General features: G+C 43.5%; 1 protein-coding gene and 1 pseudogene across 4 annotated transcripts in view; both read left to right on the top strand.

Annotated features, from left to right (window-relative positions):
• Positions 1-2,433: 2,433 nt before the first annotated feature.
• The window catches only part of LOC111148500 (DDB1 and CUL4 associated factor 5), a 99,878-nt gene continuing 83,538 nt past the window's right edge, over positions 2,434-18,773 (top strand). For 3 of the 4 annotated variants that reach the window (XM_022505101.1, XM_022505099.1, XM_022505104.1), the window contains exon 1: positions 2,434-2,672. In XM_022505101.1, the coding sequence (XP_022360809.1) occupies positions 2,459-2,672 (214 nt within the window). In that variant the 5' untranslated portion in view covers positions 2,434-2,458. The remainder of the gene's footprint in view (positions 2,673-18,773) is intronic. The other variant, XM_022505102.1, reaches the window with a different exon arrangement.
• LOC111148501 lies at positions 18,158-18,636 on the top strand (annotated as a pseudogene).

The raw sequence follows: 18,773 nt of genomic DNA, 5'->3' as shown, positions 1-18,773 counted from the left end.
TGAGAGTGTGTCATATATTGCCACAGTAAAGGCCACTTCAACCACATCATCACTGAGAGTGTGTCATATATTGCCACAGTAAAGGCCACTTCAACCACATCATCACTGTGTCCATCTCTCCCCTTGCAAGCAAATAAGGTAGGTATAAATGATGTCTTGTTGATCTAGAAGGTGCCAGATGACTTCTGTTTTTGAATATGTGGATTGACTGTGTTAAGCAAAGGAACAGTGAGATAGGAAACTGGCCTTGAAATCATCTCCACTGGAATGAAGTACAGATATCTCAAACTCAATCCTTCCATAACAGAAGTCATTACCTTCCCTTCCATATTCTTCCCCACTCCTTAAGTTCATTCAAATATTCAACAAATATTCAAGTGGTCCCTGAGTGCCAGGATGTACTGACTCTGGACATAAGAAACACATGGTCCCTCTCTGAGAGCTTACAGCAGAGTCAGGGACAGTCTGATAAAATCACAAAAATAAATGTTTAATTACACATTATAATATTGCTATGAGGAAAAGATGTTGGGGGGCATCTGGGTGGCACAGTTAAGTGAAGGACTCTTGGCTTCAGGTCAGGTCATGATCTCAGGGGCCTGGCATTCAGCCCTGCTTTGGGCTCTAAGCTCAGCATGGAGTCTGCTTGAGATTCTCTCTCTCCCTCTGCCCCTCCCATTCGTGCTGTCTCTCTCTTTCTCAAATAAATAACATCTTTAAAAAAAAAAAAGATGTTGGGTGCTAAAAAATCATTCATCAAGCTGGTATATGACTACTGATCTTTATGGGGGCTATTATAACGAAAAAACACAAAGCATCCTGAGAACAAAACTTTTTAAAAAAGATAGCACTAGACATTTTCCTATTTAGGAAAATAATCTCCATTAAAACCATAATTCCTCAAATTTGGTGACTATCTAAGCTATCAAATAACATTTGCTATTATGTTGACTTTTAAACACTTAATTGCATATGTTATTGGTATGATTAACCATATTGCAAAAAGTAGGAGTAGGTGATTTTGCCTGATGGGTGTCCTCTTCCGTGTTCAGCCCGCCTTTGACGGGTGTCTACTCAACCGCCCCTGTGCCATCTCTGATACAGAGGATGCAATTCCTGCTAAATTGAAAAGGCGAAACAGACACCTGCCTGTTTTAGTAGCCGACCATGGTTTCTTTCAACGACAGAGGATAGCTTCTGGCAAAACTACAACACGCGGACAGGGGGACTTTTACTGCATCTGGTAGAATTCCAAAGCACTTAACACCCAGTCTTCTTGCTGGGGTCAACAGGGAGGCTCGCGGTCTACTGTAGTGCAGCTACTTCTGGCCTGGAACACAGCTGCTGGTTAACAGCTGTACAGCGTCAGGGCTCCACACTCAAGACCTTGAAGAGCTCACTGCACCCAATTAAATAACATATATTGCTGTTTTCGGGTAAAGCTTCTTGTGTCTTGCGAATGAATGTACCTAGAACTAAAGGACAGAAAGTACTTTGTTTCTCGGAGCTTTCTCAACTCAGTTTGGGCAATTTTCGCCCTCCTTATTAAGACCCCCGCCCCCAACCCCTTCCCATATACCACTCTTACTATCTACTAGACGGACTGTATAGCCTTTTTACTGAATGGTTGTAGGAAGGGAGAACTGAACGGGGGGCGGTGGGGTGGGATGCGGGGAATATTAAAACATTTACTTGGTAGGGGAGGGACGGGTGCACTCACAAAACACCTAAGCGGCCTTACCCCGTGTCCAGCCCTAACTCCAGGTTCCCTTTCCTTGGACTGGGCTCGGGGGGAGTGGGGGAGGATGAGACGAACCCCGGGCGGGCGACCACAGCCTGTCCTCCACCCCTCCGCCACCCCCGGGCTGCATTCTCCCCACCGAAAAAAAGAGGAGCGGGGAGCCGACCTCGCCCCGACGCCAGGCCCGCGGGTGGGGAAGGAGCGCCGGCGGCCGGGGGAGGAAGGCGAGCCCGCAGCCCCGCTACCGCTCCGATTGTTACGCGCCCTCAACTTCACAGAGTGCGGCACTCAGGGGGCGCAGCGCCGGGAGGAGCTGCGGCGGGAAAGCCGCGCCGCCGCCCGCGGTCTCCAGACCAGCCGCCCGCGTTCTTCCGGCCAGCAGCCCGCGGCGGGGGAGGGGTAGCCGCCGCCCGCGTTCCCCGGCACCGGCGGCCGGCGGAAGGGCCGCGCGTCGCGGAAGCGCGGTCGCAGCTGAAGATCAGCTGCTGGAGGAGGCGGAGGAGAGGGAGGAGCCTAAGGGGGGAAAGGGAGGGAGGGGACCCTCAGGAAGCCGCGAACGCCACCGAGTGTCTGCACACCTCGCTCCGTCTGCCATGGCTGGTTAAAGAACCATCCGGATCGCAGCGCGGGGGGAGGGTTGGGTGGGGGGAGAGCGGCGGCCGCGCGTGAGGCCGAGGGAGGGGCGGCGGCGCGAGCGGCGGCGGCGGCGGTTCCAGCATGAAGAGGAGAGCTGGCCTGGGGGGCAGCATGAGGTCAGTGGTGGGCTTCTTGTCCCAGCGGGGCTTGCATGGGGACCCCCTGCTCACTCAGGACTTTCAGAGGAGACGCCTGCGAGGCTGCAGAAACCTCTACAAGAAGGACCTCCTCGGCCACTTCGGCTGTGTCAATGCCATTGAATTCTCCAACAATGGAGGCCAGTGGCTGGTCTCAGGTAAATCAACCCCCTTCCCCGCCCCGCGCCTCCCGGCCCCCTTTCAACCTCTCCTTTCGCTCTCCCTCGCCACCCTCCTTCTCCCCTCCGCCCCCACCCCCTCCCTCCTCAACCCCTCTTCTGCGGTGGGAAGGTTTGGTGTCAAATTCAAACCCTTGCAGGGGAGGGAGGGGAAGGAGAGGATGTCTTCTGTTTAAAAAAAAAAAGACCTAAAATGGTTGACAGGTCCTTAATTCGCTTTATCCCAAGTGCAAAGTGATCTCTCCTGATGACTGCCCTGGAAGTGTGGGTCGGGGATGGGGGGGGGCGAGATTACCGCCTGACAAAGTTTGATGGGAAACTCTTGCTCGGTGTACTTTAAAAGGTGCGGGGGGCATTTTGGGGATTCGGAGTGGGAGGAGGCCGAGGCGCGCCGGAGGCCAGGGGGAGCTCGAGTCCCTGGCGCCGGCGTCCGGGAGAAGGGGCCTTGGGGCTGGGGGCCGGGCGGTGACAGGGCTGGCCGCCGAGGGGTCGGGGGCCGCGACTCGGGGGGCTGGCTGGGTGAGCGAGGAGAGGAGCCGGGCGGGTAGCTGTTGGCCGCCCCCCCGTCGGCGCCCTGAGGGGCCCGGCTCCATCTCCCCTTTGCTGTAGTGGCCTCTTCCGCGTCGTGTTTTTCTTACGGTGTGGGCAGTGCTGGGGGCTCTGGAGGCCACGGGGCACCGGCCAGAACTTGAACGCGTAACTTGTGAGGCGGGGGGTGGTGGGTGGGCGACCCCCAGAGACTTGTTGGCTGCAGCCCCCCACCCGCACCCCCTTTGCCGGCTGCTGCCGTTGCAGGTGGTCTCCGCGCCTCCTCCCTCCCGCCCAGCTGGGCTCGGCTGCCCCCGGGCTCCCCCTCTGGTGTGGGGAAAGTGGCGAAATCTAGGCCGGGGCTCCGGCCCGGCGGTGTAGGCCTCGCTCTCCCGGGGCTCCTAGCGACAGGCAGCTGAATCGATAGCCTATTGCTCCCGGGAAGGCCCGGGCCGGGCGGGCCGCGGCGACAGCTGCCCCGGGGGAGGTGCGCCTGCTGCCCGCGGGGGCGCTAGCCGCCGCCGCCCTCCACCCGGGGGGTCTCGGGCCCCAGGTGGGCGACTGGGGATGGGGTCCGCCGGGCGACTCCCCGAAAGCGGTTGAAGGGGAGGAGGGCGAAGACGGCTCGCCTTCTACCCTGCTCTGTCCCTTTTCCTGCGTTGAGAGGGAGGAAGCGGGAGCCCAGCGCTGGACGTGGCGCTTCGCTTCACCCAGGCCAGTCCCCGAATGGTTTTCTAATTTACGTCAGTGGGCAGCTGGCCAGAAACTTCTGCGATCATGGCAAAGCATCCGTCTTCATCGCGAGTAACAGTCGGAAGTGGCACGGGCGTACAGTCCAATTTAGGGGTAGCAGAGATAAGACTTGTGTGATCTTTTCACGATAAACCTTCTGGGGTTTCTCCAGAACTCACTTGACTTTTCCACCCTAGATCGTTTTCTCTTTGACTAGGTAGATTTTGGCTCTAGATCATCCGCTGAAGAAACCTGATATTCTACTTCAAGGCATTCCCCAAACAAAAGCTTCCTTCCCCAACACTGCCAAAAATTCCGAGGGCAGAAATGGGGAAGATCTCTTTAGAGAGCTCACCGTTTTTTGTTTTTTTTTTGTTTTTTTTCCTTCTGTATTTATTATACTCTAGTCTCCATAACAGACTGATGTTTTCCAACAGAGATGTCCCCAGACACAAGGAAATTCTTCTTGGTGAGGGAATTTGGGGGGTACTCTTACAGGCTGAACTAATTACGGTACAGTCATACGTTTCCCGGCTTAACACTTTTTAAAAATAACAGATTTATTAAGATATAATTTACATGCCTTACAACTCACCCAGTTTAACTTAACACTTTTGAAGAAACACTGAAATGTTGTCTCTATTCTCAATAAGTTAACCCTTGCTCAGGACCTTCCCCTGTGTCTCAAATGAACCCATTTTTCTCTAGTCTTGCCCAGTTAATTTATCTTAATTGTAGTCCTATAGAAGAGGAGAGTCCTTTCCACAGGGCAGGCTCTGGCAAACCTCCTGATTTCAGGCATTTATTTCCTTATTTTTCTAGGCCTGAGTTGCCCATCTCCATCATTACTTTCTGGGTTTCAGTTTTCTTCGCTCCTTCCTTACTCCTCCTCCTTCCCCTCCACACTTCCTCTAGCTCAGTCCTTCCTGTTTCCTTTTTATCTACTCCTGTGCTTGTTCCTAGTCCCTGGAACAGGACCCTGAGGGGCCCGCCCCCCCCCCCCCCCCCCCCCCAGCTCCGATACACTTAGCTTTTCTTTCTTATTTCCTGAACAAAAACTTTTGGTTAAAAGCCTTTTTAGCTATTCACCTTCCATTATCAGTACAACTTATGCTAACAAAAATTTCCTCCTGTTTGCTTCAGATAAGGAAGCCCCCTCTGGGAGTCATAAATACACCTTAACTTGTTAAAGCTAATTAAATATTGTTCTGGGAAGTCCTTCAATAATCTTCCCCAATTTAAAACTATTTAAAGTGTCAGGTTTACATATTCTCTTATCTGTCATTGTCCTTTAGCGGTTAACACCAGGGGAGAGGCTCTTAGGATTTTAAGGCTAATGCTCTGTATCCCTTATATTTCACAATAATGTGGTGGGAGGCCAGACTCTACGATGGTAATGAGATTACCTTTATGCATTTTGTTGTTCTTGTATCTTGTCTGGATTGGTTAAAGACTTTAGAAAACTGTGAGTAAAATGATAGTATGTTCATAGTTTGTTCACTGTTTTTATTTCCTAAATGTTTGGGCAGGCTCACATTTCTTGTAACTGACACATAACTATTTGGCAGAATTAACTTCTACCTAGAGCAAAAATATTTGCATGGTTCCTGTGGCCTTATAAAATGTGGTTTGTTAAGGATACATCATTGCTGTTTTGTTCTAACAGCTGGCCCCTTTGCCAGGGCACAATGAGGCCAGCAGATAACTAAGAGTAAGCCAGAGAAAATCAGGAAGGAGAAAAGGTGTTCTGCTGGGCAGTGAGACTGTGACAGCAACAAGTGGGAGGATTTTTTTTTTTTTTTAAACATTAAAATACTTTTAACTTAAAAAAGTGTTTTTCTTTATTGTTCGGAAAAGGGCATTACTTTGCTATCCTGTAAGGCAGTGGGGGGTATAGCATATACATAGTTGAAATCACTGTTGTGTCATTTAATGTGTGACCTTGTAGTCAAGTTGCTAAGCCTCTCTGGGTCTGCTTCCTGATGTCCTAGCACTTACCTGAAGGGCTCTTGTGAGAATTACATTAGGTAAAGTTTAGGTTTGTGAGCTAAACAGTGTGACCTGTCTCAGAAAATGCTGAGCTTGTTTTCCTTCCCTTTGGTACTTTTAACCTGTGATATTATTAGTTGACACTTGTTCTTACAGTGTTGGTAACAGACCTGTGCAAATGGGGCAGACAGGATAGTTTTGTGACTTTTTGATGTGGAATGAAAAGGCACAAGGTACGTTGAAGTACTACTCATAAGAGATCCTACCAACATCAAGGAATTTATGCCAGAACACATATTTGTGGGATATCCTGGGTTTACCCTTTAAGTCTTTGGTTGCATCTAATAATACTGTTTTCCCTGAAATTGATATTTAAGACTAATTGATAATGAGAACCTGTAGAACTAGCAGATTAATAACCCATTAGTATGAAGTTTTAAGTTTCAGTGAGAGATTATGATCTCTTTCTTGATGCTTATGACTAAATGTAGGAAAAGCACCTTCAGAAGTTTTCCCAATAGCATCTGTACCTGTACTGTTTCAGCGTTAGTTAATAGGAGTTGTGCATGGGGAGAAACATTTAACTATATCTACTTGGTCATAATATTTATAAGTGATAAGTTTATAAGTTTAGTTCTATTTCTGTTTCATGTGGGTCTCTGACTTTATTATCATAAGTTAGGTAGCGATTAATAGCATGAATTCTGGAGTCAGGCCGCCTGGGGGTGAATATCAGCTACTTGCTAACTGGGTTACCTTTGTTAAGTCACTCACTCTCCGATTCCTCAGCTATATATTAAGAGCAGTAATACCCCACAGGGTTGTGGTGAGGACTGTAGAAATAACACTTGTTAAGTTCTTAGCACCAGAGCCTAGCCCCTGCTTTTGCTCTGGTTGCTGTTGCTGCAAAGCTTTGTATGGTTATTTAGCTTGACCCTCACCAAAAGCTTTTAGGAGATTGACACTTTCAATATCTAACATTTATTTGAGTGTAGGACTTTCAATATCTAACATTTATTTGTGCATAGGACCGTACAATGTGAAAAATTGAGAAAGCTCTCAATGAGATGAACTGTTAAAAATGCTTTGTAAGGGGTGCCTGGGTGGCTCAGTGGGTTAAAGCCTCTACCTTCGGCTCAGGTCATGATCCCAGTGTCCTGGGATTGAATCCCGAATTGGGCTCTCTGCTCGGTGGGGAGCCTGCTTCCCCTCCTCTCTCTCTGCCTGCCTACTTGTGATCTCTGTCAAGTAAATAAAATCTTAAAAAAAAAAAATGCTTTGTAAATAAGCTTAACCCCAGTATTCTCATCAAAGCGTATTTTTAAACATCAAATAATAGCTGTGGTAATAACCATATGCTCGATTTGAACCTATCAATTAATGATCATTCCTGTTTCCCAATCGCTAATTCTGTCAATTTTATGGAATCAGTTTTTTTGTCAGTTCATCTAAGAGCATGTTATCTACAGGTAAAGTGTTTGGCTTTAGCCAGTGGAATAAAGTTTTAGCCTTATTAGAACTTCTCATGTGTTTAGTTGGAATGAATTTGTTGGTCTAGTGGTTAGTTTATCAGGAAAAATATGGCTAGTGGTAGGGCAGATTTGTGACTTGAAAAAGCTTTCATAGTATATACATTTCAATAAGGGGATTAGGGAATCAATTATTGGATTTTCTTCTGGACCTTTCTATTTACCCATAATCCATTGCTGTGAAGGTGTTAAATTTTATCTTTTGGTCTATCAATTAATTCAACAAATAGTTTTTGAGTGCATAGTTTATAAAGCAGAAGCAATTAGAACAGAAATGATCAATCAGGTATAAACCATGCTCTTAACCTTGCATTTTAGGAACATTTACTTACCATCTGTAAGAGTCCATGGCCCTTTAAAAAATGTTTCCCCTCTGCTTTATGATACTTTAGAGGATACCTGATTTTTCTCTGGTTTGCTGGACTTATTATAGCAAATAATCCTCTTGTTTATGAGTTTTAGCGGGAAAGGAAGGGCTCGTTAGAGATGGCCTTGGAAGACATTGCTATGATGAATTATAGAGATCGTGTCATAAGGATAAGGTAACATGGATATTTATAGATGCACATTATTTTTCCCACTTGTTCTTCAGTCAGCTAATTGATACCTATCAGAGATTGGCAGATTTAGAATTATGCCTAGGTTTGTCACTTCTATTTTAAAATAAGCTAGTGAGGGGGCGCCTGGGTGGCTCAGTCATTAAGAGTCTGTCTTTGGCTCAGGTCATGATCCCGGGGCCTTGGATGGAGCCCTGAGCCCTGTATCAGGCTCCCCGCTCAGAGGGAGGCCTGCTTCTCCCTCTCCCACTCCTCCTGCTTGTGTTCCTCTCTTGCTGTCTCTCTCTCTGTGTCAAATAAATAAATAAAATCTAAAATAAAATAAAATAAGCCAGTGAGGTTGAACTGATGACCCACCAGTTTTATTACACATTATTAGCACAGCAAAAAGTTGTCTTTGTGTTCTGTATTGTTCAAAGGATCGTCACTGACTTAACTTAATGCCAGTGTGTTTTTTATTTTACTAAGAGTTTCTAAAAGGAGCAATAGCCCTCAGTTATGTATCCTGGGGACGACACAAGTGCTCATTTACTGATTATTGTTAGATTTGGTTGTAAAGTGCAGTCGGAATCCTTTAGATCAGGGAAGCTTTACTGACCAGTAGAACTTGAAACACAGATAGATGCTGCCTTCTGAATTGTGAGTTAAGAAGTAGTTTCATTTATCTTATGCATTGAGCCAAGTGAAGGTCACTTCCATTTGTTAATAAACAGCACTTAACTTTAATTTTTTTCTTTTTTATGGTTTCAAGAAAGAAATAATTGCTTTTCTTATTGTTTTAGTCTGAATTTAGATACTCAAGGGTAGTATTAAAGCCTTTTAAAATTAAAGGAACTAAAATTCTAATTCAAATGAAGATTGTGTAGCTTAAGAGGGAATCAGTTCTATTTTCAATTTTTGGTAACCCACATAAGTATTGTCTCTTAACAGTTAAAAAACTGAATATTTATCTGTTAAGATTAACCTCAGATTATTGTGAGAATGTGAAATTACATTTCTTTTCTACTTGATTCTCTGTTGTGTTTAAAATTTTGATTTTAAGTTATAAGGGTTAGGTTACTATTTGCCTGTGGATATGTAAGCTGATTTTAAGTGATCTTTGAATAAATAAATGGAAAAGTTAACCAGCATATATAAAATATTTTTAATGAATTTATTGCTTAAGGTGAGGTTAAAATTTTTAAAAGTCAATGTAAAGAAAAATAATGGTGAATGTGTTACATGGATATGGCAGAAATCAAAAGTTGATTGAGATTGACTGAAGCTCGGGAAGTACTGCATTAGGTAGTCTTTTTTGTATCTTCTTTCTTCCTCATTGAATCAGAGAGAAGGAAAGATCTTCATATTATGGAAAGGGGAATGGAAAAGTAGAAAGATGACTTGCCCGGAGCTGCCTTGTTAGTATTTGGCAGTCCGCAGGTCAAGTAGGGCCCATTGCTCTGAAGCATGTGCTGTTTCTGAGTTGCCTTTTTATATTTTTCTTTCCGTTTTCTTATAGGGTAATTTACCTTTTCTGAATCTTTTAAAAATTGAAAACTGAAAAATGAGCAATTTCTGAGCGCATGTGCAACTCTAGTTGCTCCTCTTAGATGATTAATTATATTTCTGTGTTTTGCTGTAAATAAAGTTAACTTGTTCCACACAGGTATCTTATGTTTATTTGTTCATTAAAAATATTTAATGGGAATATACTGTGTGTGCCTCTTTAATCTTAATTAGCTTATAATGTATGCCAGGCTCTCTGCTAAGCACTTCATATGTTTTATTTGCCACTTGGAGAATAGCCAGTATTATCTATGGCCTAGTCATTTGAAGGTTTTGTATTCGTTGTCATAGCTAGGTGCTAAAAAAATCAAGACAGGACACCGATCAATGAGTGCTGAGGGTTCTGTAATGCAGAGAACAGGTAGGGCATTGGTGGAAGAATAGATACTGGAATTCATTGTTTCTGGTTAAAATGAAGTGAAATCTAATCCTAGGGATGTAAAAAGGTTATTACCTTGGCCTGTTACCGTGGTCTTTGTAGGAAATTTGGTTCCAGTAGCTGCTTCCGAAGTTTTTGTTTTTTTCAGCTTTAATACTTACTAGTCACTGCTGCCAACATAAGCCTCCCAGAACTTAACTGTCATGATCACACATCTGCTGCTGATCCCTCAAAAAAAATCTACAGTGCTCCCCAGAGTACACCAAATTAAATAGGAATGCCTTACCTGATGTTCATCTGAGACATTGCTGTTCACAAAGATAAATGTTAAACAAAAAATAGCTAATTTTTGATCATGTCATTCATTTATCACATATTATTTGGGGGTGTTTCCTATGTCAGGCACATTTATGTATGTGACCACATTTAATACTTAACCTTACCAACAGTAGGGTTAGTGCTGTTAACCTTATTTTACATATGAAGAAACTGAGGCACAGGGAAGTTAAGTGACTTCCAAGGCTCATGTATTTGTGGTAGAGCTGGATTTGCAGCCGGAGTCTGCTGGAGCAGCTGAGATATACTGACTACTCTGAAATTTTTAGACTGTTCTGTAGGCTCTGACTTTCCCCCAACATTCTCTTCTCTTGCTAGCACACTGATACTTTGCTAACTGCTTTTCCCTCTGCTTTTGTGTAAATGAAGAAAGGGGTATAGCTGTGGGGATAGATCAGTGGGCTTCAAGCCAGGAAGCATAGTTCTAGTCATAGCTACCATATACACCCCTCCATCAGAACTCTCTTGGTGCTAGAAATCACTTTACCTAGACATTGGTCTTGACAGTCATCTAAAGTCTCCTTCTTCCTTATGCTTTGTGTGTTTACACTTGCTTACATAAACCATGTAACTTCACACTGGGTTAAACTTTACCTGCTTTAGCGAAGTGTAATTAGGAGTGGGTTTATTCTGGTTACCGGTTTGGTTCCTCTTCTCCATTAGCCCAACCAAAAATACAGACAACATACATGACTCATACTGTTTACTGAGCCTGTAATTTGAGTTTGATATCTCCTGAAAGCATACTGGTTGAGTACATTTGCCTGATTTTATCCAAAAGAAATAGGTGTCTCCTCATAAGGTCATAGATGAGTAACGATAAAGTGCTTTTTGGAAGAAGTTTAAACAGTGTAACATGGGATAATTTGCCCAGAGAATACTGGTAAGTCATTTGGAAGTACATTGGCACAGACACAATATCAACAAAGGAAGGTATGACTCCTAGACCAAATGATAAGCCTGTTTAATCCTTAGTGAGCTTAACTAGAATGTTTTGCAAATAAAATTTACTTCTGTCACCAGCAACTGCACTTTGCTTCTGTGAAAAAGAAGGCATTTCCTTTCCAGGGTTATTCACAGATTACGTTAACAAGGAGGGTTAGAATCCACTTGCTCTTCACATCAGTTATCCTAAGTCAGGAATTCAGGGAAAGACTTGACAACAGCAGTTTGTCACTTTCCTTATCTGCTCTCCCCATACCTTTACAGTCACACTTTCCTTGATACCTTACTCACTCATTGTACTTTGCAGTGTTGATACCCAAGATTCTATCACACACCTCTCAGGATGTAGAATTGACATGCATTGGAGGTCAAGTCCCTGTGCCCTGAGAATTTTTTTCTTATTCTGGCCAATTTTAAAATGGAAGTTACATTCTGGAGGATTGGGGCATGTAGGAATCAATGAGAAAATGGCACCTGAGGAAATTGATAGGTTTATAACAGATCCTAGTAGTGGAGATGTTGGTGGAAAGACTGATTCCCATCTTCCCTTTTGCTTCTGCTTGGCTCCTACCCCTTGATACAGCAAGGTAAGATTACCTTATATAGTTGATAAGGTAACTCTGTAGGTCCCCCGCCTACCTTGCTGTAGTCTGGTCACCTGATAACAAGGTGACCATATATTCTGGTTTACTTGGGACTATCCCAATTTCCCCATTGTGCCAGTACAATTATTAACACTCCTTTCATTCTTAAAAAAAAGTCCTAATTTCAATGGTAAGTTATATGGCTACTCATAATCACCTGAGCTGCCTGGTACTCAAGTAAAACCGAAGCCGTACTCTCTTAGCTCTTCCTGTTCACCATTGAATGCCTCTGTGAGAAAGCCTGCAAGCCTCCATTCTGTTGTCAGGTCTTTCAGCTGCCACTTTAAAGGTACTGTGTTGAGCCTGAGAGGCTGAGTGGTTGGTTAGTCATTTGTTCCTACCTTTCTTATTAGAAAGCAGTAGAGACAGCTAAAACTGTTAAGAAAATGCTACATCCAGAGCCTAGAAGTTACCCCTTCCTTTGTATATACCTCCTCTTAGAGTTATTGTTCTGATGTTCACTTGTACTTCTTCCTTCCCCCCTTTAAAAAAGTCTTCCTGTGGGTTTTTTCTTTTGCAGGAAAGGTGTTTTGGGGAATGATTCCCTGCTGAGTGGGATTTTTTTTCCCCTGAGGTGTTTTTATCCAAAATGTTGCGTGATGTTGATGTTAAAACCATGTTAAGGGCGCCTGGGTGGCTCAGTTGGTTAAGCGACTGCCTTCAGGTCAGGTTGTGATCTTGGAATTCCAGGATCGAATTCCACATCGGGTTCCCAGCTCTATGGGGAGTCCGCTTCTCTCTCTGACCTTCTCAGCTCTCATGCTCTCTCTCTCACTCTCTTTCTCTCTCTCAAATGAATAAATAAAATCTTAAAGAAAAAAAAAAGCTATGTTGTTAAAACTCCATGTTATGGAGTATCTGCCCAGCACCAGAATACATTTGGAGTAAAAGTTGGCCCCTCAAATGTATAGATTGGCCCTGGGAAGGATTTTCAGGAATTGTAGCTTTTCAGGTATATGGCCAGTTGGCTCTAGACTATCTTTCATGTTGTGAAATGACATCAGTAAAGAAGTTTAGGGGCGCCTGGTGGCTTGGTTGTTAAGCGTCTGCCTTCGGCTCAGGTCATGATCCCAGATCCTGGCATGGAGCCCCACATCGGGGTCCCTGCTCAGGAGAAAGCCTGGTTCTCCCTTCTCCCACTCCCTCTGCTTGTGTTCCCTCTCTCGCTCTCTCTGTCTCTCTGTGTCAAATAAATAAATAAAATCCTTAAAAAAGGGTTTAAGAGATCTGGTTTAGAGGCCTAATTTCAGCATTGTCACTGTGCTCTTTTACTACTAATGTTCTGTCTCTGTAGAATCATAGAATTTTATTGCTGGAAAGGATGAATGGTCATCTAATTGAAGCTTTTAATTTTACTTATAGGGACACAGAAGAGCAAAGAAGTGATTTGCCCAGTAGTTTGCAACTAGTTAAATAGTACAGTCAAGATTAAAAACTGGTCTCTCGGGGGCACCTGGGTGGCTCAGTGGTTGAGCCTCTGCCTTTGGCTCAGGTCCTGATCTCAGGGTCCTGGGATCGAGTCCCGCATCGGGCTCTCTGCTCTGCAGGGCGCCTGCTTCCTCCTCTCTCTCTCTCTGCTTGCCTCTCTGCCCACTTGTGATCTCTCTCTGTCAAATAAATAAAATCTAAAAAAAAAAAAAAAAACAAAAAAACAAAAAAACAAAACTGGTCTCTCAGTAGGGAAAGTCACGAGGTTCTGTGTTTCTAAAGGGCTTTACTCAGGTAAAGTGTTAAACTCTTTTGTTGGCTTCCTCTGCCATTACATTCTTTCCTTATTTATTTTTTAAAAAGATTTTATTTATTTATTTATTTGACAGAGAGAGAGAGAGAGATCACAAGTAGGCAGAGAGGCAGGCAGAGAGAGAAGGGGAAGCAGGCTCCCTTCTGAGCAGAGAGCCCGATGTGGGGCTTGATCCCAGGACTCTGAGATCATGACCCGAGCTGAAGGCAGAGGCTTAACCCACTGAGTCACCCAGACGCCCCACATTCTTTCCTTATTTATTTTTTTTAGATTTATTTATTTTAGAGAGAGTGTGCATGTGTGAACAGTGGTGGGGGGCAGGAGCAGAGGGAGACGGGGAGAGAGAATCCTTAAGCAGACTCTCTGTTGAGTGCAGAGCCCAACACAGGGCTTAATCCCAGGACCCTGAGATCATGACCGGAACTGAAATCAAGAGTCTGACACCAACCAACTGTGCCACCCCGGCGCCCCACTACTACTACATTTTATGTGCAGTTTCATTGTCCCTGAACATGGTTGTTTTGAGTAAGTTGACAGTGCCCGTTATTTTAGAGATAAGTCAGTAGAGATTTTCCAGGTTGGAGGCACACTGTCACTGGCTGAGTCTCGAGTTTTAATTCTTTGTCAGCCTATACTTCTCTACTTTGGAAAGTCTGTTTCCTTCCAAGAACATTACTCAGGAGGAGGAATTTTCTGCAAACCTAGGTGCCTGTCAAAATCTTGTTATACAGCTTCTCTCATTCTGAATTTCCATTCAAGTCTTGTATCTAATTTCAGTTGTATCTTTTGTGTTACTACTTAAGGCCAAGTGACTAATTGGAACCTCTGAGTATTGTTTTGTTTCCTTTTTTAGTGGTGTCTTGACCAAGTTTGATGGTTTATACAGATACCACTCACTCTCTGCCATAGATGACTGAAGCATGTGTTTTTGCCTTCCACATACTGGCAAGAAACAATTGAGATTTGTATGTTTGGCAACCAGCTTCAAGCAGCCCTTGACTCTCAGGGTTGACATCTCTATACCTGCTTGTGGGTGGGTATCGTGTGCCTTCCTCAAAGGACTAAAAAGCATTGGGCTTGCATTGGCTCAACTTTTTTAGAATTGCTCAAGCAGAGAAAAGAAAGCTTTATTATGTTGTTAATGTTGCTTATGCAAGGAATTTTGCAAAAGTTAGGCAGTGTTTTTATTTTTAAAAAGGAAAAAATCAGAAACTATTCAGAATAAATGAAGAGAGTGTCTGTGATATAATCAGGAGACATATTGTCCAGGTTAGTTCTGTATGGAAGAAGAAGTGAGACTGGACATGATCTGTGGTCTGGGAGTACCTTATAGTGCATCATACTACCTTAATAACTTCCTTGTGATTCCTTACTGTTATTGAGACACAAGAATCTGTTTTTAGTGTTCCCCTACCTCTATTTGAGGAGCTTTTGTTCTTTGACATCTCATTAATTCCTTCCTTTACTATTGAGAATTTCCTGTTGAATCATGCAAGTCAGTAGAATAGGGTACTTAGAAGACAGGCTTCCCATTTATTCATAAGTTTTTAAAAAGATCTATATTAACTGTAGGAAATTCAGAAAATAAAGAGATAAAGAAAGGAAGTACATCCACCTACTCAGGATGACCATTTTTGACACAGGTGACATATTTTAGCCTTTTTTGTATGCATATGTACATATTTTTAAAAATAAAATTGGGGGGCGCCTGGGTGGCTCCATCGGTTAAGTGTCCGACTCTTGATTTCAGCTCAGATCATGATCTCAGGCTCCTGGGATGGAACCCCAGGTTGGGCTCTGTGCTCATCCGGGAGTTTGCTTGAGATCCTCTCTCTCCCTCTTCCTCAGCCCCTCCTTCTGCTTGCGTTCTCATGCTCTCTCCCTCTCTCTCTCAAATAAATCTTTTAAAAATTTTTTAAAAAATTAGAATTAGGGTGTGCCTGGGTGGCTCAGTCAATTAAGCGGCTGTCTTCAGCTCAGGTCATGATCCCGGGGTCCTGGGATCGAGCCCCACATCGGGCTTTCTGCTCAGTGGAGAGCCTGCTTCTCCCTCTCCCTCTGCCTGCTGCTCTGCCTGCTTGTGCTCTCTCTCTCTCTAATAAATAAATAAAATCTTTAAAAAAAATTAGAATTAGGTCATCTCTGCTGCCTTGTAACTGTTTTCTTAATATTAACATTTTTTGGGTAGGTCATTGAATATTTCTCAAAAGCAGGGTTTCTCAGCCTCAACGGTATTGACATTGGGCTGGGTAATTCTTTGTTATGGGGGGCTGTCCTGTGTGCTGTAGCATGTTTAGCAGCATCCGTGGCCTCTGACCAGTATATGCCAACAGCACCTCCCCTGTTGGGATGACAAAAATGTCTTCAGACGTTGCCAAATGGTTCAGGCACGAGATCACTCTGGGTGAGAACCACTTTCGAAATAAAAAATTCTTAAACTCTTTGGTCTCAGGACCTCTGAAAAGTCATTGAAGACCTCAAAGAACTTTATGTGGGTCATCTTTATCAGTTTTTACTGTATTAGAATTTAAAGCTGGTAAAGCTTAAAAATTCGTTTAAGACAGGAAATAATAAACCTTATATTAACATAATAATATAATAACGAAAAGTAACTATTTTCCAAAATAATAAATAGTGAGAGAAGTAACATTGTCACCTCTTTCCACCTTTTTAATGTCAGACATTATGAAGGCATTTACATTTAATCTGTTGTGGAATATTGGTTTAGCTGACATATATGAAGAAAATTCAGCCTTACACAGGTATGTAATTAGAAAAGGGAAGAGTATTTTAATGCCTTATCAGATGACTATGCATATTCTTTGAGATTATATCAAAACTCAACAAGTGGAAGTTTCTTAGATCAGTTGCATTGTAGAATCAGAAACCATACTAGAGAGATTTTCGGTCTGTTATATTAAAATCCTTCAGTCTGTGGGAGCGCCTGGGTGGCTCAACTGGTTAAGTAGCTGGCTCTTGGTTTGGGCTCAGGTCATGATCTCTCAGGGTCATGAGTAGGGGAGTCTTCTTGAGACTCTCCCTTTGACCCTTTGCCCCTCACCCCTGTGTGCACATGTTTTCTAAATAAATAAATAAGCAAATACATACATAAATAGAATCTTTAAGAAAAAAGCCTTCTCCTTAGGTTGCTGGCTTTTCTTGAAAAATTCAAAGATCAGGGACTCTTGAGGCTGCATTCCTCTATGGCTACAACTGGCTGGAGCTCAGTAGCAGCTTGTTCTTTAAAAGGGTTATATGTTCTCCAGTCCGCCCTTCACTCTGACAGGTTTCCCTCATTTGCTTTGTCCTGGCCCCTGTTGTATTTGAGAGGCTGAATTGTATCCTGTAAGGAGTATAGTCTCTGGAGCCAGAGTACCTGGCTGGGATTCAGATCCTCGATCCCACTCTTGATTGCTGTGTACCTTCAGGATAGTTAGTTTTTCTGTAGTTTTATCTGGATAATAAGGATAACGACAATACCTCTTTGATAAGATAGTTAAAAGGATTAGAAGAGCCACTAAATGTAAAACCCTTAGGATAGCCCCTGGCCCAGAGTAAATTTAGCTATGTTAGCTGTTGTTGGAGTTCAAACGGCATACAATTGGCTAACATTTCTGTAGCTCACACTGTGTATCAGGCAATGGGCCAGGCCCTCCACACAGATCTATCTCATTAATCCTAACATAACACTATAAAACAGGTGGGGTTATTTTCTCAGTTTTGCAGAGGAGAGGATACAAGTGAGAGAGGTTAAGTTACCTGCCTGAAGGCACTCAGCTAGTAAGTGGTAGTGACATCGAGAGTTGAACCTTTGCACTTGTATGCCAAGCCTGTGGTTTCGAATGCTGTGCTGCCTCATGCTACGTCTGCCTCTAAAATAGGTCTAATTACAGAAGTGGCAGGCTTGGGTCAATGGAGATTAGGGCTCTTAATGTTTTTGTAAGTGATTTGAGGAGAGTATGCATATGATTTGAGGAGAGTATGCATATAAATATCTCAGATTTATGTATGACATCATTTCCTTCCAGTAGTGAAGCACCAATGAGGATAAACTGCAGGCAACTTTTTTTGTCTGGATGGAGTGAGAGAGCAGAAGAGTGACTACTCTCTTTTTCTTTCTTTCTTTTCTTTTCTTTTTTTTTTTTTTTTTTTGGAGAGCAAGAGCTTGTGAGGGTGGAGACAGAGAGAATCTTAAGTAGGCTCTACACCCAGCAGAGCCAAACCAGGGCTTAGTCTCATGACCCCTGAGCATAACCTGAGCTGAAACCAAGAGTTGGAGCTTAACCGACCGAGCCGTCTAGATGCCCCTGATTACTACTGACTTTCAGAGTAGGTAAATGTAAAATAAAACAATGAAGAAAAATAACAGACTGCATGAGGTGCTTCAAGATATTCAGTAAGGACTTGAGAGTTGTTTTGGTGTATTATTTGAAGGTCAAAAAGGCCAGCAAACATTTCAAACCCATTAGGATAACTGTTACTTAAAAACAACACAAGACCTTGGACTCTGGGCAGCCAGGGTCAGTGAAGGATCTCAAGATGGCTGGGAAAAAACTTGCTCTAAAAACTATTGACTGGGTAGCTTTTGGGGAGATCATACCCCGAAACCGGAAGGCCATTGCTAACTCCCTGAAATCTTGGAATGAGACACTTACCTCCAAGTTGGCCACTGTCCCTGAGAAACCCCCTACTATCGACTGGGCTTACTAAAAGGCCAATGTGGCGAAGGCTGGCTTGGTAGATGACTTTGAGAAGAAGTTCAATGCCCTGAAGATTCCTGTGCCAGAGGATAAATACACTGTTCAGGTGGATGCTGAAGAAAAAGATGATGTGAAAAGTTGTGCCAAGTTTTTGTCTCAAAGGCCAAGATTGTGGAATACAAGACACAGCTGGAGTAGCTAAGGAACATAGTTCCCTTTGATCAGATGACCATTGAGGACCTGAATGAAGCCTTCCCAGAAACCAAATTAGACAAGAAGTATCCCTATTGGCCTCACAAACCAATAAAATATGTATAAACTTGAGGTGGGGAGAGAGCTCTGGCCCTCGTATTATAAACGCTGGACATTTAAAAAAAAAATACAAGACCAAAACAAAACAAAATAATAGGTGTTGGTGAGGATGTGGAGAAATTGGAAGTCTAGTGCAGTGTTGG

This window comes from Enhydra lutris, unplaced genomic scaffold (genome assembly GCF_002288905.1).
Source record: "Enhydra lutris kenyoni isolate GAN:26980312 unplaced genomic scaffold, ASM228890v2 scaffoldscaffold20, whole genome shotgun sequence".
Classification (NCBI taxonomy): domain Eukaryota; kingdom Metazoa; phylum Chordata; class Mammalia; order Carnivora; family Mustelidae; genus Enhydra; species Enhydra lutris.
This window is presented reverse-complemented; position numbering and strand designations above follow the sequence as displayed.